This window comes from Heteronotia binoei, chromosome 4, assembly GCF_032191835.1.
Source record: "Heteronotia binoei isolate CCM8104 ecotype False Entrance Well chromosome 4, APGP_CSIRO_Hbin_v1, whole genome shotgun sequence".
In the NCBI taxonomy this organism is placed as follows: domain Eukaryota; kingdom Metazoa; phylum Chordata; class Lepidosauria; order Squamata; family Gekkonidae; genus Heteronotia; species Heteronotia binoei.
This window is the reverse complement of record NC_083226.1, coordinates 89,345,633-89,369,573: the sequence shown is the minus strand read 5'-3', so window position 1 is coordinate 89,369,573 and position 23,941 is coordinate 89,345,633. Positions and strand designations below refer to the sequence as shown.

General features: G+C 42.8%; 1 protein-coding gene across 3 annotated transcripts in view; it reads left to right on the top strand.

Moving 5' to 3' along the window:
* The window catches only part of GRAMD2B (GRAM domain containing 2B), a 132,311-nt gene that overhangs the window by 74,430 nt on the left and 33,940 nt on the right, over positions 1–23,941 (top strand). For all 3 annotated transcript variants that reach the window (XM_060235521.1, XM_060235522.1, XM_060235523.1), the window contains exons 2-3: positions 21,829–21,951; positions 23,430–23,517. In XM_060235521.1, the coding sequence (XP_060091504.1) occupies positions 21,829–21,951; positions 23,430–23,517 (211 nt within the window). The remainder of the gene's footprint in view (positions 1–21,828; positions 21,952–23,429; positions 23,518–23,941) is intronic.

Below are 23,941 nucleotides of genomic sequence, written 5' to 3'. Positions count from 1 at the left end.
TTTGTCTTAATATCGTCCACTAGATTTCTGGCTAGGAAAACTTTCTGCAGAGCCTCAGAAGAGATCAAATTCAGTGTCAGTAATAAAGAGGTTTTGTCCTCCATTTCCCAAAAGGTAATTGTGATAAGTCAGCTAACCATGAATGAGCAAGTCTGTAATTTAAATCTTAAAGTGCAAAAGGTGGAACCTCCAGCTGCAGGAGCAGCAACTATCAATATAGTTCTGATTGGCAAATCTCAAGCAGACTCTCTCTAGCTATCTATGACCGTTTTCGCACACAGCTTACCATGGGGTCACATTCCTGTTCTCTCCGCAGCGTCCGTCGGATTTCCCATTATCTGCGCCGAAGTTACAGGAAGTGCCACGGCTTTTGCGTAACAAACGTAAACAGATAAAACCCAGTTTACGTTAGCTGCGCAAAAGCCATGGTACTTCCTGTAACTCTGGCGCAAATAATGGGAAATCCGACAGACGCTGCGGAGAGAACAGGAACATGACCCCGTGGTAAGCTGTGTGCAAAAACAGTCTATATGTATTAAAGAGGAAAGAAACTCAGCCAAATTCAGCTTGAGTTAAAGAAATTGATAGAAGTTGAAACTCTGGCTCCAATAGGCAGGAAAATTTGCCTAATCTGGTCAACTCCAGCTACATAAGGCCACTCCCAGTCAAATCTATTGTTTAAGCTAAGCTTTCCCTTTATCCAAGAGGGAAGGAATCTTGTTTGTATGTTTTTGTTTAAAACCTCCCCCACTTTCCATATCTATCAAAGGGGGGAAATACAATTGAGATATTTTGTGCTATTTTGAATTCTCATCTCCTGATTTTGGGGTCTAAAAGATATAGATTCAAAACCTTTTTGATCACCATTTTTTTTAATGCTGCCATTTCCCACAGAGGCAGCCACTCCCAGCCAGTTTGTTCCTTAGCTTGCTAAGACACTACTTTTATTTTGCAAAAGTTGCCAGCCTTCAGGTGGAACCTGGAAGACTCTCCCAAAATCATAGCCTTTTCCCTAGTACATTGCCTTGGGAGAAAAAGGTCTAAGAAAATGGATCCCTTCCTCATGGTTTTCAAACTCAGCCTTCAAATATCTGGTAATCTCCAGGCTGGAGCTGGCATCCTAAGGTTCAAATTGCAGAGAAAAATACTCAGCCTGTAATTGACTATACAGGAGAGTCCTGTATAGAAGTTTTGTTTCTCCTTTTACAAATTGTTTTGTTCTTTCTTGTGAGTTTCGAATATTTTTATTGGTTGCTGCCATCATTATACTCAGACTTTATAGCTTTTACCCTCCTTTTAAGAAGAGACACTCTCAAAAAGGGTCTTTGTGCTTTAGTTTTAGCAGAAATCTTCTTCTTTCTAAGAGTTGGAACATCTAACAGAGACCGTTTTTGCACACAGCTTACCACACAGTCACAATCCTGTTCCCTCCGCAGTGTTCAGTCAGATTTCCCACCATCTGCTCTGGAGTTACAGGAAGTACCGCGGCTTTTGCGTAGCAAACATAAACTGGGTTTTAGCGGTTTACGTTTGCTACGCAAAAGCCACGGCATTTCCTGTAACTTCGGCGCAGATGGTGGGTAAGCTGTGTGGGAAAACGGTCAGAGAATATTTTCCCTTGCAATCTCCCATGTTATCAAGAATCCCAGATTGCTGAGGATGGTATTTTATAGTTTGCAATATTCTGGAAGTGATTCCCACTCTTTGTGTTTCTGCTAACAGTGCACCCTGTCTTTCCAAGTCTCGTGTTCAAGACTCCTTGAGCTTCCAGTTTGGAGGTAGCATCTTGCTGAATCCACTCCTTCCTTGTTCATAGCATATCCAGTAAAAGGAACTGCTTCAGGGAAATAAAGGGTTTTGTCTTTCCTTAAAGTTTCCTTAAGGTTTCTCTTTAAACCAAGCTGAAAATTCCTTTCTGTTGTTGTTACTGAAGCTTGGGTCCCTTTATTTCCAATTTGATGTGTTCCTACTGAGTAATCTTGCAAGTATCCTACATCATGTTTCTCCTCCTTTCTTTAAACACATGAACAGCTAGACTCTTCTGACCATTATTCTTGTGTTTTCCAATATTGTTTCTAGGTCTTTTGATAAACTGTTAAGCATTCTTTCTTGGTTTTCATTAGGAACTTGGACTTTAATATAGTGTGCATTCTGCAATGCTCATGTTCAGCAGTTACCTTTACCTGCTCTATCAATGTCACTTGGAAAGTGCAAACATTTCATACTGGAATTTTCAATTATTCTTAGCCTGTGTTTTCAAGGTCTCAATTCTAATCATGGTATCTTTCTCTGCTACTAAATGTCCTTTTGGGGTATATTTGCATATATAGCCCGTTGTCTGAGCTTATCAAGGCTTCCCAAATTAAGTCTTGTGTTATGCTTTAAATCTGGTCACCAATCTAGACCCAACTTGCTGCTTGGTATTCTTGATTGTTGTATTTCAATATGACATTGGTCATCTGCCTTGACCATTCTCTCCCTCATTGATTGTGATTACAGCATGTTGGCTTCTAGCAACATGGTCTTTGCACTCTGCACATGCACAGAGAAAATTATTCTCTGGCACAAGCCTTAAGTCTGGAGCATTGTGCCACCAGACAGTTCTGCCTTTTACTCTATAAAAGGTTTCTTCAAGGGGGTATGTCCAGCACCCTGATTTCTATACACCAATCTCTCTTTTGACTTGTTTTGCAACATCTCAAGATTTTCCTCTCTCTTTTAAATTCATATATTGCATGCTTATCATGTAGGTTTAAGAATTGTTTTGTGTGTAATTTATTGTTTCTGCATTAACCAGAATTTGTTTTCTAGGATTTTGTCACATTTTGCTCATCTTTTTCAATGTATATAGGAGATCTGGACCTGCAAGTCAAGTTTATGGCATGCTTAGTTGTTTTATGAGTTGTTGATAGGCCTATTAAGAATTGTTTTATGTATGTGTAACCATTATGTTGCTTTTCAGAATTCTTGTTTTGTTAAATTTTGTTGAAATCTATACCAAGAGGTTTTGGCTGAACTGGCACAGAGAAAGGCTGGATTCAGTGGGACTTGATCACCTCACTTATGTCCAGAGTTTTAATTTCTCTGATCCATCTCACCTGTCATTTTTGGGTCTGACCCCTCACACACACACACACACACACACACACACATATATATATTATAGTCAGCTTTGTTTTGTTTGCTTGTTTTCCTTGAGATCTCAATGTTTTGAAACCTTTTCTACTCATTTTAACAATTTCTAATATTATTCCAAAGCTATAGTAAGAGGTTTTTTTTCTCTTTGTGACTAGTCTTACTTTAATGGCTCCCCCAATTTTGCCATTCTCCTGGAGCTCCAACCATGTGCACAAGTATAATTTCATGTTTCTTTTATTCATTTCTGTTGCAACAGAGTATTGTGGGTTTCTGTTTTCTGAATTGTGTGTGTTCTTTACCTTCCTTGAAAAAGAAAAAGCCTCCTAAGGACCTGAATGCTTAGTGTAATAAATAAACCTGCCTGATGCAGGTCCTATCATGACATGTGCAAGCTTGTGACATAAAAGCTCACTGGGTGCCATCTCCTGGACAGGAGAACACTTTACTAATAGCTTTTAAGGCTCCTTTCTTCTTGGTTGAATATATGGTTGAATGTATGCATTTTGTTCTGCTTTTACTGTCCCCATCAATAGTAAACAATCACCCTTCACGTGGTCATATGTGAATGTTTTGCTCCTTTTGGTTCTTTCCTCAATTTCACAGTTGCTCAATGCTCATAGGTGGACAGACTGGAAGGCACCATTGCCAAATCCAAGTTGGGTTTACAAGAATAATTCCTATTGACTGCAATAAATCCAGGCTTCCCAGCAAAATAAAGGCTGTCACATATACCCTCATGGACTTTTGCTTGGGATTAGCCCTGAAGAGAGAGAAAATTTTATGGGTAGCAAGGGGGGGAGATAAATAAAGAAATCTGTTATGTAATGTCTGTAGCCAGTATGGACTGCCCATCTTTGGCAATGCTCAAGTATGTTTGAATGTGTTGTCTAAATCATCCATGCTACAATAAGCTGCTTGCTATGAAGGCACACGAGTTAACTCATTTCATAGTCTTACTTGCTTACATATGTCTCATATTACACATGCTCTGTATTATTGCCTGTAATTGTCACTGCATATTTCCCTTAGCATTGTATGTCTTAGGGATCCTGATAAGTTTTGTTTTATTGCATTTTAGGAAGTATTGTCTTAGCAATAGATCAATAAGTTTAATTGAATCATTTCAAGATTTATGTTTACAATTTTAAACTAAATATGTGTATTGCAAAATTCTGCCTGCCAGACCCACCATGTATTTAGCCCTCATATATCTCTCTCTCTCGGCTTGGCTTCGCGAACGAAGATTTAAGAAGGGTGCAATAGTCCACGTCTGCTGCAGGCTCGCTGGTGGCTGACAAGACCAATGTGGGACAGGCAGGTCCGGCCACAGTGGCTGCAGGGAAAAGTCTGATTTAGGGTTGGTGCTGTAGCAGTGCGATTCTTCCTCAGTCTCCTTTTGTCCTCAAGACCAGCTATGTGTGCGTTCTCAAAGGAAGAGACAGCCTGGTGGATGGTGTGTCTCCATGCTTTGCGATCTGAGGCTAGGTCAGACCACTGGTGATGGTTGATGCGACAGGTGCCAAGGGATTTCTTCAAGGAGTCCTTGTACCTCTTCTTGGTGCCCCTCTATTTCGATGGCCGGTGGAGAGTTCGCCATACAGGGCAATCTTGGGAAGGTGGTGGTTTTCCATCCTAGAAATATGCCCTGCCCAGCGCAGCTGTGTCTTCAGCAGCAGTGCCTCGATACTGGTAACCTCCGCCCGCTTGAGGACTTAAGTGTTGATCACAAAGTCACTCCAGTGGATGTTGAGGATGGTGCGAAGGCAGCGCTGATGAAAGCGCTCGAGGAGTCGCAGGTGATGACGGTATAAAACCCATGATTCGGAGCCGTAGATGAGGGTTGTCATCACAACCGCTTTGTAAACATGGATCTTTGTGCCTTTTTTTAGATGCTTGTTGCTCCACACTCTTTTGTGCAGTCGGCCAAATGCACGGTTTGCCTTTGCCAGCCTGTTGTCAATCTCCTTGTCGATCTTGGCATCTGAGGAGATGATGCACCCCAGGTAGCTGAACTGCTGGACTGTCTTCAGAACTGATTCACCCACAGTGATGCAGGGAGGGTGATAACCTTCCTGGGGTGCAGGCTGGTGGAGAACTTCTGTCTTCTTCAGACTAACTTCTAGGCCGAATAGCTTGGCAGCCTCTGCAAAGCAGGACGTCATATGTTGCAGAGCTGATACCGAGTGGGAGACGAGTGCAGCATCATCAGCAAACAGTAGCTCTCGGATGAGTTTTTCCATTGTCTTGGAGTGGGCCTTTAGTTGCCTCAGGTTGAACAGGCTGCCATCGGTGCGATAGCGGATGTAGACACCATCGTCATCATCTAGATCTACTGTGGCTCTTTGAAGCATCATGCTAAAGAAGATCGTAAAGAGAGTTGGCGCGAGAACGCAGCCTTGCTTTACACCTGTGCCTATTGGGAAGGGCTCCGAGAGGTCGTTGCAGTGTCTGACTTGGCCTCGCTGGTCTTCGTGTAGCTGGATGATCATGCTGAGGAACCTTGGGGGACATCCTAAACGTTCCAAGATTTGCCACAGGCCTTTCCTGCTAACGGTATCGAAGGCTTTGGTAAGGTCGACAAAAGTCACATACAGAGCCTTGTTCTGTTCCCTGCATTTCTCTTGGAGCTGCCTGAGAACAAATACCATGTTGGTGGTGCTCCTGTTAGCTCTGAAGCTGCACTGGCTCTCTGGGAGGAGTTCGTCTGCAATGGTGGGCACCAGTCTGTTCAGAAGTATTCTGGCAAGGATTTTGCCTGCGATGGAGAGCAGGGTTATCCCCCGGTAGTTGGAGCAGTCTGACTTTTCCCCTTTGTTCTTGTATAGGGTGATGATGATTGCATCGAGAAAGTCCTGTGGTAATTTGCCTTGTTCCCAGCAGGTGGCAAGTACTTTGTGAAGTGAGCTATGTAGTACTGTGCCCCCATGCTTCCAGATCTCTGGTGGAATTCCATCAACTCCCGCTGCCTTGCCACTTTTCAGTTGCTTGATGGCTTTAACAGTCTCTTCTAGGGTGGGGATCTCATCCAACTCTGTTTTCACTGGTTGAAGTGGGGTGAGGTGGATTGCTGAATCTTGAACTACGCGGTTGGCACTGAAGAGAACCTGAAAATACTCTGACCACCGGTTCAGTATGGATGCCTTGTCTGTGAGGAGCACTTGGCCGTCTGCACTACACAAGGGACTCTGAGCCTGATATGATGGACCATATACTGCCTTCAGGGCTTCGTAGAACCCTCTTAAATCACCAGTGTCTGCACACAGCTGGGTTCTCTCTGCAAGCTTGGTCCACCAATCGTTCTGAATGTCTCGAAGCTTGCGCTGGAGGTTGCTACATGCAGCGCGAAAGGTTGCTTTTTTCCCAGGACAGGAGGGCTGAGCAAGATGTGCTTGGTAGGCAGATCTCTTTTTCGCCAGTAAATCTTGGATCTCTTGATTGTTCTCATCAAACCAGTCCTTGTTCTTCCTTGTGGAGAACCCGAGGACTTCTTCAGAGATCTGCAGGACGGTAGTTTTTAGGTGTTCCCAGAGTGCTTCTGGAGAAGGGTCTGTGGGGCAACTGGGGTCCTCAATTCTTGACTGGAGTTTTGCCTGGAAGGCAGCTTTAACTTCGGCTGACTGGAGACTGCCAACCTGAAACTTCCTCCGAGGGATACCTCCTCTCCTGGGTGTGGGTTTAAAGTGAAGACGGAGATTGCAGCGTACAAGACGATGATCCGTATGACATTCTGCACTGGGCATTACTCGGGTGTGTAAGACATCTCGAAGGTCTCTCTGGCGCACCAGAATGTAGTCGATAAGGTGCCAGTGCTTGGACCGTGGGTGCATCCAGGTTGTCTTCAGACTGTTCTTCTGCTGGAAGATAGTGTTGGTGATGGTGAGCTGGTGCTCCATGCAGAATTCTAGCAGGAGGCGCCCGTTGTCATTGCAGTTGCCAATGCCGTGTTTGCCAAGTACTCCATTCCAGGCTTCCAAGTCTTTACCTACTCTGGCATTGAAGTCGCCAAGGATGATCACCTTGTCCTCTGTAGGGGTCTTCCGTACGAGGTTGTGTAGATCAGCATAGAACTTGTTCTTTTCTGCAGGATCTGCTTGAAGGGTTGGGGCATACACACTGAAGAGTGTTGCATGCTGCTTGTTTTGAAGTGGGAGGCGCATGGACATGATGCGATCTGAGTGACCTGTTGGCAGGTTTTCGAGTTTGGAGGCAATGGAGTTCCTGACCATGAAGCCAACGCCAGAAAGGCGGCTCTCAGCCTTTGACTTACCTGACCAGTAGAGGGTATAGCCAGCACCGTGTTCTTGAAGACTACCTTCCTCAGGGAAACGGACCTCACTGAGAGCTGCTATGTCGATATTCAACCTGAGAAGTTCGTGGGCAACTAGAGCAGAGCGTCGTTCAGGGCGACCACTGTCTACTGTGTCAAGCATGGTTCTGATGTTCCAACACGCAAGCTTTAGTCTTTGCACACTTTGTGAGGCAGGTGCATGCCTTTTCTTTGTTGTTATTTTTTGACCACAAGTAAGGATGCCCGTTGACCGCGGCTAGCCAACTGGGGTGGAGGAGACGAGCTTTGTTTAGGCCACCTTTTCTAGGCCCCTCTCCGTGTGGAGCAAGCAGTGCTGTCCCTAGATAAGGCTGCTTGGTCGTTCAGGGTGCTGCCGAAAGATGCTTTCGTCTCCGGGTTAGCATCAGGCGACCAATACCCTGAACCGCCTACATGCAGGATCGGGACTGCGGCTTCCAGTGGCACCTTCCACCTGCCGTTTCGCCCCTTGCCCATCGCTGCAGGACTTGATGCGTTGTGGGTTGTGTATGTGGATATGCCCTTCAGGCCTGCGCAGGGGAATTTTTTAGGTGAAGTGCAGTGTGCGCGGTACTGGCTCCACCCTTTCACTTGGGGGTCATCTGCCATGGCCCAGTAAGCCGGGACGCCGGCAGCGAGTCCTCCAGGTGGTAGGTGTTACATTAACGAGCTCTATCTGCCCGGGTTTGATGTTAGAGTTTTCCTTCTCTTAGGCTGGCGAGGTTGGTGGGCCCAGCCTGCCCATCCGGTTATACCGCCGGACAATTCGGTCGCACCATGACGTAGCAAACTCTGTGAAAAACGGGGGGGGGACCAGCGAGAAGGTGTTGCTACGGATGCAGTAATGCAGGAGAGGCCATTGCAGTGACCATTTGCCAGGCATAGCCAGACAGTGACCACGCGGCGTTCACTACACCGGGAGAGGAGAGGCTATGTATTGCGCATACACTTTCCCTGGGGGGGGGGTAGGATACCCAGAGGGAGCCCACCCACCCCCTCATATATAATGTGTGCACATTTTACATGAATGATTTTGATCCTCCTGATAGACTGATTTAGTAAGCATCCTCATATTTTCTTGTATATAGACTCACCCTGTCACATTGTACTTATGCAGAAGTCAGTTTGGCTCGCCATTATTATTCAAATGTACCCTCTTATTAGCACAGATCCCGAAGGGGAAAGTGTCCTGTAGCCCTCCATTTTAATTTGGTATTTTTGGATTTGGTCTCCAGGAAGAAACGAGCTCTTAAAAAGCTGGCACCCCATTTTTCTAGATGACATTCCTATCTCTGATCCTTTTGCTGTCTCATTCTCTATCAGTCTGTGCCTCTTCTCTGGAAAGTGCAGTTCCCCAACAGCAGTGCCACCTGGCCTCATGAATGTGCAGTCATCATATCCGTAGATAAGCATGACTGCAAAGGGGGGATTGTTACTGAGAGGCGCTGCATGATATAAACGGAGTATCAATAACCTCTATTTTTCTTAGTCACTTGATTGCTTGTATATAAGATCTGTGTGTGTGTGTGTGTGTGTGTGTGTGTGTGTGTGTGTAAAACCTTTTGATACATATCTTAAGTAAACACTATAAAAATTCAATTGCTTGGACTATTCTTGGTTGAAACCCGAACTCCGTATTATTGAAAGCAAAAATCTTCGCTCCTAATTAGCTCTACTCAGTCTCTTAGCTAATTTCCCCATTTAAAATAAGAGACTTAAACACTGCCTGTAACACTGCTGCACATGCATATGTAAAATATGTAAAATCCCATAGCTCAGGTGGCTCTTGAACTGGTGTGTTAACATTGAACACATGATTTGCATATGGAGCAACCCAATGTAATAAGATGTTACACAGCCACAGTTGGAGAGCTAAGTCTATTGGTTCTGTAGTGCCATGTTGAAATCAGGCCTATGTAGAATGATAGTGCATGGGGAAGGGTGGGATGACAAGCTCCATTCATGACCTGCACATGCTCCTTGGATGGAACCTAACTATATATGCCTACCCTGTCTGTGCAATTGGGAGCCTTGCTTTGTGTATGTATGCACAGTTAGAAATTCTTGTAGCCTAAAATATCAAATCCATAGAAGTCTTATTCTTTTCCCATATCCAGTCCAGCAGTACTTGAAATAAACTAACAAATAACAGAAAAGGGATAGATATGTGCTAGTGTATGTGTGTTTTACAGTCCACAAGCCTATATCATTATAGACAGCAATCCTACTACTCCATTTTTAAAGTAATGCTGCTGATAAGGAGGGCTTTTTTGTAGAAAAATTCCAGCAGGAACTCATTTGCATATTAGGCCATACCCCTTGATGCCAAGCCAGCTGGAACTGTGTTCCTGTGCATTCCTGCTCCAAAAAAAGTCCTGCTGGTAAGCAAAGCTAGAGGCATGTACTGCAACAGTGAATTAGATCCTACCAAGTTTTTTTAGCAGGATCAAGAGAGAGGAAGGGTCATTTTTTACACTATATCTCCTCACTTTAGCTCATCTCAGCTTTTTTTTTTTTTAATTCATGCATGTTGCTGCATACATTTTTGGGAATCAAAAGAGACCATTGTTCCTTCTTATACTGGGAAAAAGGCTGATGGGATCCAATTCAGTAATTTAAAACATGGAACAAGAAAAACAGTAACATGGTTTGGAACTTGCCATCTTCTATTAAGTCCATGACTTTTCAAAAAGCATCAAGAGAAAAAAGTTCCATTTGTCAATCAATCAATATTTATTTCAGTCAAAGACCAGAACAAGACAACTCATAAGAATACAGTCCATAAACTCAAGGCTCTTCCAGATATTTCCTCTTGCAAATTACAATGTAACAAAATTTTGCTACTGCCTAAGTTGTTAAGGTCTGTCTATCTTCCAATAAAAATTTCTGAAGTACCTCAGATCTAAAATGTATATAAAACTCCAAGGGTTTGATTTTAGATTAAAGTGGGATAATTAGATGCAATCTTTCCTCTTGATAACGTTTGCAGTGGAGAAGGATATGTGAAACCATTTCAACAACTTTTTCAGAACAAATACAACATCATTTCTGCATTGGTAGATGAGAGAACCTACCAGCTAATACTGCAGATGGAAAAAATCAAGGCGAGCCCTTGAGTAGGCCCATCTGTGTCTCGCATGTGTTATATTTGACAGATAAGGAGTAGATGTGTAATCTGGCCATGATTTTAATCTGGAATAATTTGCAGGGAGCAGTGCTTTATCATTTTGGAGTTCAATGTCACTCAGTCTCCAAGATACCAGAGCTTTTGTTTCATTCAGGCCCCTATCAAAAAGTTCTTCTGAATTCAGTCCAATCGCTTTGATTTTTTCAATAATCTTAGCAGATCGGAAAGGATAGGGGTCTGCTGCAAGTAAAAATGGGATTAGGCCCTTTGGCTTTAAGTGAATTTTTAATCAAAAGCAAATCGCAAGATTCCATATTTTTAATTCTACTCTAGGGAGGCCAGCTTCCTGTCTTAAAATGGCATTAGAGGTGCATCTAGGGACATTAAACAATGATCTAAGAAATTTTGACAGCATGATTTCTAAGGTTTTTACATTGCTGATTAGGGTGATTTGTGACCCATAAAGTAATTGGGGGAGAGACTTGGCTTGAAATAGTTTTAAAGCATTGTATACATGTGCTGAAGAAAGCCGAAAGCTGGCCTGTTCTCTCCTCAGCGTAATTTGCTAAAAGCTCAAATAAATTGAGATAAGTCCATCCTCAAGGCTAATAGTAAGAGGAAATTGCTGTAGGAGTTTTTGGTGATTGAAAGAAGTCTTATCTGTGCATTCCAAGGGTAAGAAAACAACTATTTTTTACTTTTCTAAGGAGGCAACGCCCTGAGAGAATACAAGCTCTCATTAGGCCTAGTAAAGTGTGAGGAATGGCAAAGACAATTAGGGAGTTATCTGCTTTTCAATCTGCAATTGTCTGCTTTTCAAAATATAGTAACAGCCTCACTGGAGCAGCTATCGGAAGAAATCAAAACAATAAACAAAGCTGTTTCGAGTATTGCTGAAGAACTTAGAGATACAACTCAGATGGCCAATTTAGCCAAGGAACTGGCAAGTAAAAATAAACAAAAAATAGATCAGTTATCTAGCCAGCTGGCAATGATTTCAGACAGAAACAGGAGAGCCAACCTCATTTTTTTCAGGAATTACTGAAGAGATAAATAATATGCTTCTAGAGGGAACGCTGAGAGAATGGATTGAAGAAAAGGGAGTTAAGGTTCAGCCTCAAGAAATAGAAAGAGCCCATAGACTACAGAGGAGAAGAGAGGGAAAGGCTCCAAGAGATGTTATTATTAAATTTACAAAAGAGAAGCTACAGCAAGAAGTTTATAAAACTTTGAAAAAGAAGAAGGACTTGTCCTTCAGAGCCAATAAGGTCTGGGTGAGAGAAGACTTCTGCCAAGAGACTATTAAGCAGAAAAACCTAATGAGACCTTATGGGAAAAAACTATATGACAACAAAGTAAAATTTTCATGGGGGTACCCATCTACAATAATAATATTTAAAGATGGGAAGAGGATGATAGCTAGAAACCCCAAGGAGGCAGAAGAACTTTTGAGAAGATAGGGACTTGCCACAGATGACTTGGGTGTACATAGAGAAGAGGAAACCATGGAGACACCAGACGATCCAGGAGAAGGAGCATCAAGCAGGCTTGATAAAAGGCGAAGGACGGCTTCTCTTGAGGATATCTCATAAAGAGAAGTATACAAGAGTTTAATGAGCTAACTATCTGGAAGGATATGTAGGGGGAGAATTAGGGATGCATACACTCTGGAAGGTGGGAGATGGGATGATGTTTTCGTCCACAATTCTGTCTCAACCACAGGGTAGGGGGGAGAAGGGAAGGCATTTCCTAATATATATAAACAAACACCCACAGTCAGGGAGGCCAATGAGTAAAAAAAATAAAGAAAATGGATAGGTCATTAAGAATACTTTCACTGAATGTAAATGGTTTAACATCAAATCTTAAGAGATACAGGTTAACTAAATTAGCTAGAGAACAAAAGATAGATTTGATGTGTCTACAAGACACACATAAAAAAAGATAGAACACCGTTAATAAAAGATCCATATTGGCAGGTCTTAGCAGAAGCTAGCGGGACTTCCAAGGCCAGGGGGTGGCAACCTTGATCCATAAGAACTTAACAGTAGAGGATACTGAAACATTAACAGATAAGGAAGGTAGATACCTATTAGTCAAGTTTAAAATGGAAGGTAAAAGGGTTACCCTAGTGACTATTTATATACCAAACAAAAACAAAAGAATTTTCTAATTAAGGTCTTCAAGAAGATTCAACAATTCTCAGAGGGTGAATTAATAGTTGGAGGGGACTTTAACATGGACATAACAAAGAATAAAAATATTAAGTTGGGAGAATGGGGATTGAAAGAAGCACATGAGTTTACAAGTTCAAGACCTAGACCCACACACATATCTAGTAGGCATAAAACGGCATCATGCATAGATTTTATAATCCTGGAAAAGAATAATAATATGTCTATAAAAAAAATTATAACCTTCCCAATCTGGATATCTGACCATGCTCCTTTAAGTATTGAATTGGAATTAAATTTACCAATAACAAATAGACCCTGGAGATATAATAATTTAATAATGGCAAAAGAAGAGGATAGAAACTTTATGAAATCTATATTTATAAGGAAAATAGAGGAAAGGTTCCCACTAATATATTATGGGATGCTGCCAAAGCAGTAATAAGGGGGCATTGTATAAAGAGCAAAAAGAGGATGAAAAGAGAATGGTATGAAAAAAGACAAGCCAAATTTCAGGAATTGGAGAAGTGACAAAAGGAACAAACGATAAAATATTGCCCTGCAAAACGGAACAAAATAAAAGACATCCAAAAACAGCTGGAGGCACAAGACATAGCTACAATATGGGAAAAGGAAACTATGGTAAGGAATGATTTTCAGAGGAATAGTATTAATACGGCGAAAAGACTGGTGAATTATTTGAAGATTAAAAAAGCAAAACAGAAGGTTAGAAGTATAAAAATTAACAAAAACTTAACACAAAGCCCTAAGGAAATTATTAAGGCCTTTGAGAATTTTTATAAAAATCTGTATACGGAAAAGCCCATAAAGGAGTTCCAGGAGTCAATTAGTCTTTCTTTGGAGAAAGAGAGGATCGAAGCATTAGAAGGCGATATTTCAGTCCAGGAAATAAAGGATGTAATAAAAGGTTTTTAAAAAGGCAAATCACCAGGGCTAGATGGCTTTACAGGTGAATTCTATAAAGAAATGATTGAAACTATTGCACCTGAAATGCAAGCAGTTTTCAATGAAGTGTTGGGAGGAAAGAATGCCCCAGATATGTGGAGGGAATCAGAAATAATATTAATTCTAAAACCTCAAAAGGACCCAGAAGAGGTAGGTTCATATAGACCAATAAGCCTATTAAACCAAGTCTATAAGATGTTTGCAAAAATATTGGCTAATAGACTTCAGAAGGTCATTTCAACAATCATTAAAGGGGACCAATATGGGTTTATTAAGGGTAGAAACAAGTCACTGGGTCCAGATGGCATACATCCGAGAGTTCTGAAAGAACTCAAAGTTGAACTTGTGGATCTTCTAACAAAAATCTGTAATCTTTCATTGAAATCTGCCTCCGTTCCTGAGGACTGGAAGGTAGCAAATGTCACCCCCATCTTTAAAAAGGGTTCCAGAGGAGATTCGGGAAATTACAGGCCAGTCAATCTGACTTCAATACCGGGAAAGTTGAAACCATTATCAAGGACAGAATGAGTAGGCACAGTGATTAACACAGGTTATTGAGGAAGACTCAGCATTGGTTCTGCAAGGGAAGATCTTGCCTCACTAACCTGTTACATTTCTTTGAGGGGGTGAACAAACATGTGGACAAAGGAGACCCAATAGATGTTGTTTACCTTGACTTCCAGAAAGCTTTTGATAAAGTTCCTCATCAAAGGCACCTTAGAAAGCTTGAGAGTCATGGAGTAAAAGGACAGGTCCTCTTGTGGATCAAAAACTGGCTGAGTAATAGGAAGCAGAGAGTGAGTATAAATGGGCAGTCTTCGCAGTGGAAGACGGTAAGCAGTGGGGTGCCGCAGGGCTCGGTACTGGGTCCCATGCTCTTTAACTTGTTCATAAATGATTTAGAGTTGGGAGTGAGCAGTGAAGTGGCCAAGTTTGCGGATGACACTAAATTGTTCAGGGTGGTGAGAACCAGAGAGGATTGTGAGGAACTCCAAAGGGATCTGTTGAGGCTGGGTGAGTGGGCGTCAACGTGGCAGATGCGCTTCAATGTGGACAAGTGCAAAGTAATGCACATTGGGGCCAAGAATCCCAGCTACAAATACAAGTTGATGGGGTGTGAACTGGCAGAGACTGACCAAGAGAGAGATCTTGGGGTCGTGGTAGATAACTCACTGAAAATGTCAAGACAGTGTGCGTTTGCAATAAAAAAGGCCAACGCCATGCTGGGAATTATTAGGAAGGGAATTGAAAACAAATCAGCCAGTATCATAATGCCCCTGTATAAATCGATGATGCGGTCTCATTTGGAGTACTGTGTGCAGTTCTGGTCGCTGCACCTCAAAAAGGATATTATAGCATTGGAGAAAGTCCAGAAAAGGGCAACTAGAATGATTAAAGGGCTGGAGCACTTTCTCTATGAAGAAAGGTTGAAACGCTTGGGACTCTTTAGCTTGGAGAAACGTCGACTGAGGGGTGACATGATAGAGGTTTACAAGATAATGCATGGGATGGAGAAAGTAGAGAAAGAAGTACTTTTCTCCCTTTCTCACAATACAAGAACTCGTGGGCATTCGATGAAATTGCTGAGCAGACAGGTTAAAACGGATAACAGGAAGTACTTCTTCACCCAATGGGTGATTAACATGTGGAATTCACTGCCACAGGAGGTGGTGGCGGCCACAAGTATAGCCACCTTCAAGAGGGGTTTAGATAAAAATATGGAGCACAGGTCCATCAGTGGCTATTAGCCACAGTGTGTGTATATATATATAAATTTTTGCCACTGTGTGACACAGAGTGTTGGACTTGATGGGCCATTGGCCTGATCCAACATGGCTTCTCTTTTGTTCTCTTATGTTCTTAACATCACACACCCATTAGAAATATACTCAATGTCCTATATCATGGTCAGAAGGAAAAAATAGGGTTACTAAAACTGGACATTTATAAAGCTTTTGATACTCTATCTCACAAATTTTTATGGCAAATATTGAGGAAAACTGGGATAGGGAAAAGGTTCCAACAGGCATTTCAGGAGATCTATAAAGGAGGAAATACGAAAGAAAGAGTAAATAATAACCATACACAAGCATTTCCTATACAAGGAAAAGACAGGGTTGTCCCCTATCTCCTCTCTTATTTATAATAGCAATGGAACAACTAGCGGAACGGATTAGAAATTTGGGTAGAATTGAGGGCTATAAGATTGGTAATGAAGAGATTAAGCTTAACCTTTTTGCAGATGATATTATTGTAATTATGACTAACCCTAAAGAGGGTGTTAAAGAGATTAAGATTATCCTAGAAGACTTTGAAAAGTGTTCAGGGTTAGGGGTCAATTTGACAGAATCAGAAATTATTTATTTAAATGTTAACAGAAAAAAAGGCATGAGATAAATACGTTTACGAAAATAGGATTGGGAGTTAAGAAATTTAAATATTTAGGTATAGTTCTGCATAAAAATATTGATAGAATGATAAAGGAAAACTATGATAAAATATGGGAAAAAATTGAGAGAGACATGAAAAGATGGAAAAATAAAACGTTAGGGTTATCTTCTAGAATAAGAAGCACTAAAATGTTTTTGATACCAAAGTTAACATACCTATTTCAAACGTTGCTTCTGGGAACAAGGAAAAATAAAATTGAACAATGGAATAGAGTATTAAGAGAATGGATATTCAATAGTAAAAATTGCAGATTCCATAAGCAAATAATATATAATCATAAATCAGAATTTGGATGGGGAATTCCAGACCTATTTATTACGAAGCCTTCCAACTAAAGCCATTATTAGAAATAGGTGAGGAAAAGTCTCAGAAGTGGGTCAGAGAATGAAATAAATAATAATATAGGTAGATCAGGCATTTTCTCTAAAGTTACAAATAAAGACTTACAATTAACAATAGGCCCTAGAAGAGCTTCATTAGAGGTTTGGAAGAAATGGCAGCCGCATTGGTTAGGAAGAGTTTCTAGATGGGCACCCCTGGAAACTGTCAATGAGGAAGTGCAAGAAACTAATTGGTGGGAAAGGTTAAATCTCAAACGTTATTGCAGAGTGGAAGACATGTTTCGAAGTGGAAATCTTAAACCCTTACAGGAAATAACAGAAGAAATAGGAAAACAATATTAGTTAAAAGTAGCTGGGCTATACAAGACAGTAAAAAAAGATTAGCAAAAATGAAGATTTTTGGATAGATACGCCAATGGAAGTACTATGCAAAGAAATGGCAAAGTAGGGAAGATAAATAGAATGATGATAGAAAACAAGGAAAAAATAGTAGAGTATTTACAGAGGAGATGCAGCCAGGAAGGCTGGATATCAGAGAGGATGGTGGAAAAAATTAAGAAAGGAATAGAAGAAATCAAAGTAACTAAATTTAAAGAACTTGAATATAAATTTCTTACAAAATGGTATAAGACCCCAGCACAATTAGCTAATATGATTCCAGGATTGAGTCCGCTATGCTGGCATTGTAAACTTTCTAAAGGTTGGTATGCTCATATGTGGTGGAATGCCCAGTAGTAAAGATCTTTTGGAACAAAATTATCGAAATAATCAGAAAAGTATGCAATATAACATTAACCATAGAGTTTAATCTTATGTTGGTAAGCACAATAGATGGCCCGATAATAGACACGAGTATGCAAAATTTAGTCAAGGCTATGGTATTGGCAGGTAAGGCGGTCATCACTTTGGGTTAGAAGGACAAAAGTAAATGGACAGTAGAAATCTGTCACAATTATTTGTTTGAATTTATACAGTCAGACATCGTGGCGGTACTTAACAAGGAGACAACATGGGATGTGAAAACCAAGGAAATTATGACCAGATTGAAGACCTACCTAGATTGGACAGCGATAGAAGGAAGGACGGACATTCAGTGGAAGACTAAGACTTTGTGCCCATGGCTGGGGGGAAGAGAGTAGGAGTAAAGGGGGGGAGGGAGGAAGGGCGGGTTGGAAATAAAAATATTTGTTGTAATGGACTAAATAGAATAACAAATAAAGACTATTTATATTTTAAAAAAGAAATAGTTTTAAAGCTGCAGGAATAAAGCCCAGGCCATCTTTTCTGAGCAATCTGAGGATAGCATTAGCGCTCTTTTCCACTGTGTTTGCTGAAATTATTGTATGCTGTTTGAGGCTGGCATTGTGCGAAAAGGTGACACCTAAATATTGGAAAGTTTTAACTTGTTCAATAATATTACCATTGATCTTCCAGTTAGCTTTCCTATATCGTCTAGTGAAGTGCATTATTTTTGATTTAGAGTAATTAATTGGTAAATGCTCAATGTCACATTGTTCACTAAAAATTTTAGGGGAAGGTTTTTGGTCAATTTCCAATTGTGATAAGAAGACAGCATCATCTGCATACATTAAGATTGATATCTTTTTTCCACTTGACAGACAGGGGGCATGGGTATCAATAGCATGTAAGGAATGAATTAGGGAATTCACATATATGTTGAATAAAAAAGGTGGTAGAAGGCAACCCTGTCTAACTCCTTTTTTTACTGGAATTTTGGAAGATAATCTACCATCTTGTGTGGGTCTTATCTGAAGACTGTTATCTTCATGGAGTTCCACTTGTTTTAATGCAACTCTTCTTCAGAACTACTCTTGGGGAAAATATTTCAAAAATCTGATCAGGAAAATACATAATAAATTCAACATTTTTAATAAACATGATACTTTAAAAGAGAATGAAGGCAGGTTTTGTTTTTAGTTTTAAAAAGCACAGGGGGTTGTTTTCATGGATTTTGTGTAGAAGTGAGGAAAAAACAATATGCAGGTTTCTATGTGAATTAGCAGCTGTGCTTTTTTGTAGAAAAAGCCCACAGGAGCTCATTTGCATATTAGGCCACACCACCTGGTCTGGGAGTATGTGGCTGCTGCATGGTGGGTCCAGCCAGCCAGGGGCGTAGCTAGGGCTTTCGGGGCCCAGGGCCCAAGATTTATGTGGGCCCCCCTACGTGTGCGCACGCCGCCGGAAACAGGAAGTGGCGTCACTTCCGGTGACGGCATGCCACCGCCGGAAACAGGAAGTGACATCACTTCCTGTGGCATCATTTTCCCCTGCGCCACCTGCCGGAAACGGGAAGTGACATCACTTCCTGTGACATCATTTCCCCCCCCCGCGCCACCTGCCGGAAGCAGGAAGTGACATCACTTCCCCCAAATGACATCATTTCCCCCAAATGCCACTGCCGGAAACAGGAAGTGACTTCACAGCACTTCCTGTGACGTCCCCAAAAATCCCCCAAATATCACCGCCGGAAACAATTTTGTTCTCAAATCCTGTATATACTTCATCAGTATATGGGATAAGGCACTTTCTCAACTGTGCTGCATAATGCAGCCTATTTATTTTGTCCTGTTTGCTCTGTTGGCTCTATCTGCGCCACCTTCATCACTTTCGGGGTGTGGATCCCCCAGTGTGGTGGGCTCCCGACTCCCTCCGCCGGCTGTTTCTGATAGCCCTGCGCCCCCTCTTTCATTTGATATGTGTCCCGTGCGGGTGCCACCCTCCCGCCGGGAGATGCCGCAAAATGAGCCCCCTTGAGGCTTATGGCGGCAGGGCTCGGGGGAAGCGAGCTAGACTGCTGTTCTTTTGAGGGGTTATAGAGTGTTTCGAGCCCATCCCTGTGGCATCAGTCCCATCGTTGTGGGACCCAGGGGGGCGGCGCAGCGACCCACCGAAGCAGCCTGTCACTAATAACACAGGTCAAGATGCAGGACAGGAACCCGGAAGTGACCGACAGGCTGCTTCAGCGGGTGGAAGGAGGGAGGGAGGGAAGGGAGGGAGGAGGGAGGGAGGGAAGGGAGGGAGGAGGGAGGGAGGGAAGGAAGGGAGGAGGGAGGGAAGGAAGGAAGGAAGAAAGGAAGGAAGGAGGGAGGGAAGGAAGGGAGGAGGGAAGGAAGGAGGGAGGGAGGAAGGAAGAAAGGAAGGAGGGAGGGAAGGAAGGGAGGTGGGAGGGAGGGAAGGAGGGAAGGAAGGAAGGAAGAAAGGAAGGAAGGAAGGAGGGAGGGAAGGAAGGGAGGAGGGAGGGAAGGAAGGAGGGAGGGAGGAAGGAGGGAGGGAAGGAGGGAAGGAAGGAAGGAAGAAAGAAAGGAAGGAAAAAAGGAGGGAGGGAGGGAAGGAAGGTGGGAGGAAGGAAGGGAGGAGGGAGGGAGGGAGAGAAGGAGGGAGGAAGGAAGAAAGGAAAGGGGAGGGAGGGAGGAAGGAGGGAGGGATGGAGGGAAGGAAGGGAGGAGGGAGGGAGGGAAGGAGGGAAGGAAGGAAGGAAGGAAGGAGGGAGGGAGGGAAGGAAGGGAGGAAGAAGGGAGGGAAGGAAGGAAGAAAGGAAGGAGGGAGGGAGGAAGGAGGGAGGAAGGAAGGGAGGAGGGAAGGAAGGAAGAAAGGAAGGAAGGAGGGAGGGAAGGAAGGAAGGCCGCCCCCTCCCGCCAGCCCCCCCCCCCCGCTTTTGGCACCCTCCCTCCCTGCCTGCCCTCCTTACCTGCTTCCAGGGCAGCGGAGAGTCCGGCGGCGGCGAGGCGGCGAGTCCGGCGGCGAGGCCGCTGGAGGGCCTCCAGCGACCAGCGCCGGCTTCTCCGATGCCCTCCCCGGCCTCCGCCTGCACTGGAGGCCCGCGCACGGGGCCCTGCGGCGGTCGTGGAGCCGGGGAAGCGTCGGAGAGGCCGGCACTGGTCGCTGGAGGCCCTCCAGCGACCAGCGCTGGCCTCTCCGCCGCTTCTCCGGCCTCCGCCGCCGGGCCCCGCGACTGGGTGGGGAAGGCGGCGAGTGCAGCCGGCTTCTGAGGGGCCCCTTGGCATTGCCAAGGGGCCCCCCAGACCCCCCAGACCTGGGGCGACCCACCCCCCCCACGCCCCCCACGCCCCCCCTCCCCACGCCACTGCAGCCAGCCAGAGCCCTGGTTAGACAAGACAGAGTTTTGTTCCTGTGGGCTCTGGCAGGGGAAAAGCCCTGATTAGCAGGACAGGGTTGCCAACTCTAGGTTGGGAATTACTAGAGATTTGGGTGGTGGTGCCTGAAGAGGGCAAGGTTGGGGAAGGGGAGGGGCATCAGCAACATATAATGCCATAAAGTCCATTCTCCAAAGCAGGCATTTTCTCCATGGGAACTGCTCGCTTTTGTTTTGAGATTGTTGTAATTCTGGGGAATCTCTGGCCCCACCTAGATGTCGACAACCTTGAGGTAGGAAAAAGTCTGAAATATGCAGTGAGACACAGTCCCTCTCCCTGTTTAATTTGAGGCTCAGTAAAACTGATAGAGCTTCTATGTAATATGTAACTCAAGGGAAGGAGGAAACACTCTATGGTGCTTTTCAGTGTCCTAAGTAACTTCCTTCACATTTCCTTTTCTCTTTCACCTGATCTACTATGCGATGTGAAAGCTCTCTCTGCATCAAGAGCTCATCCATCAACGGTGATGGGATGGTGGAAAAGCTCTGCTTCAAACTTCCTGTGTCACTAAGAGTCTAATTCAGTTGTGCTTCCTGTTCTTTCCACATTGCATAACACCTGGTGCTGCTTCAACTGAAGGAACTATGTGTTTTGTGTTTGCCCCCTTTTTTAAAGCTTTCACTGTGTGGTAAGCAACTGCAAAACTAGGGTTGGCAATGAGAATTCAAGCAGTTACACAATAGGTTTGAAGAGGGACCCCTGAATAATTAATGAATACCCCTATAATAATGAATGAAAATATGTTTTTTTGCCTTCAGAAGAGAATGTCTGATGCAACGTTTAAAGTAACTGTTAGAGGCCACACAGCCCAAATGGGAGTGGATTCAAGGTTGTAAAAGTAGATAAAAGAGGCCCCTCTGAGAAGCTTCTGCTAAGCCGATAACGCTGAAGAACAAGGAATGGAAAATTACTGGAAGGAAAGCAAGGGGATGGGGCATGTTGAGTAGATAAGGCTGTAGGCTTGCCTGCTTGTTTTGGGTGTGAATAAAAATGGCTTGTATGAAAATAACTATAACTTAGTCATTTTGAAGGCTATGATGGCTAAGTCAGAGTAAAATCGATTCATACCAAGCAATGTGTGGGGCTCCGTTATTTTCCTGCTACAGTTTTATTCCTTGCTAGTGCCGATTAAAACTGTTACTTCCTTTAGCTCAGAGAACGAAAATGGAACAGAAGAAAAAAGGAAGAGTGGAAAGCTATCTACTATGATGACACAGACACCATTGACTGATACAGAATATCTTGAAGACCAAAAGAAAACCAAAGCTTCACGGTAATGAATCACAGTGGCAGAATTTTTTCAACCATGTCAGCTGCTAAAAACCTTGCAAGAATATATCCTACATGTTTCACAGGCATTAGTCATCTTAAGACTTATTTATTTCAGCAGATTTATCCAGATTTTTGAATTAGGATAAGAACTCAATCTACAACCACATGGTTGTTGAGAATATAAAATGGAGGAGAGGAGAATGTGGAAAGCTGCTTTGGGTCGCCGCTAGAGAGAAAGGCAGGGTACAAATGAAGTAAAATAAATAAACACAACCCTCCCTTTCCAAGGTCTTACTACTGGGATTCTGCCACTTTCTCATAGTCTTCAGTCATTTTGTAGTAGTCTTTAAATCTCAGTGCATGATAGCTTTTCAGTTTGCCTTATCTACAAGCTACTCCAAGAATTCCATACTGGGCATACAATATATATCAGATCTCTATTCTTGCTTTCTGCTTTGTACATACATTTCTTAATGTACTCAGACTAGTCTATATAAATGTGCATGCTTGTATATCTCAGCCTCATTCATGTTTTCTCTTTGCTTCCCCTCTTTATCTACTTTACAACCAAACTCACTTCTTTTCATTGTTCAGAAACTCCATGATAAGTTTCCTCTTCCTCATACCGTGCAAGTAGCCTGCTGAGCACCAGGGCAGAATATAACCTATTTCCATAATCTCGTAGCTTGAATGGCAATGAAGAACCAGCACTAATTAATGAGGAGTCTAGAAACAGTAAATTGTATAGAGCAGGGGTGGCCAAACTGCAGCTCAGGAGCCACATATGGCTCTTTCACACATCTGGCATGGCTTTCCAACCCCCACTGCCCCGTCAGCCAGTTTGGAGGAGGCATTTGTCTCTTTAAATTGTTTCTCCAAGCCAAGACAGCCAGCAGCTTGGGGAATTAGTTTAAAGTTAAAGTTGCTTTTTTCCCACCTCTCCTTCCTCCCCCATCTATTTGCCTGCCTGCCTTCCTTCCTTGTGGGTCTCAAACATCTGAGGTTGATGCCTTGCAACTATCAAACATCTGACATTTATTCTATGTAGCTCTTCCATTAAACAAGTTTGGCCATCCCTGGTATAAAGACAGCAGTCTGAATTCCATGCAGTGCTGGTAAAGGCACATTTCTTCATCTTTTGCTTCCCCACAGCAGCCACCTCAAAAGACATTGCACCCTTTAAAATGTGTAATTTGTATGCATTGTTCTGATGAGTCAGTGAGTGGGTTTATCTGTGATTCAAAGCTTCCAGTAGTAATTTAAAAAATCAAAATAAGTATATTGATATCAGATCTAACTAGACAACATAAATAATTTAGGAAATAATAAACTATCAATAATGAGTTGATTCTGTAAAAGCATGCTCATTCTGACTTTCAAGGGCTACCATGATACCAAGAGAAATGTTAAAAGTAAAATCCTCCTTGAGTGGGGAAAAAGTGATGAAACTGCTAAGCATAGGGTGTTTTCTCAATGTAGGTCAAAGACAATTGTGGATAATACTATCCTGGCAGCAGATGGTAAGAATGACTCAAAGCTAGAAAGGAAGAAGCACGCTTCAAATAAGGTACTGAGGGGTTTCCACATGGGGGGGGGGGGGTCAAGTGACAGATGACACATGTAAAAACATAGGGCAGACTGTAAAGATGGGAATTGAGGGCACATCTCTTTTACACTATTCTGTGGAGCCCAAAAGGGAACCAGGATCCAGAAGCGACAGTGAGGTCCTTTCCTTCTCTTTAAACTCCACCAACTCCACCTGTAGTTGTTAATGATGCACCACTTATTTATGTTATCTTTATCATCATCATCATCATCATTTATTTAAATTAGTTTATATAAATAATAATAATGTGTTCTTCATAAAATATGTTCTTCATAATGTTACAATAACTAGCCATCACTATCTTTACACACTAGACAAAAATATCTGAAATGAATAGTAGTATTAGCATAGCAATAGCTGAAATTAATTAACATGTTTGTTTCCC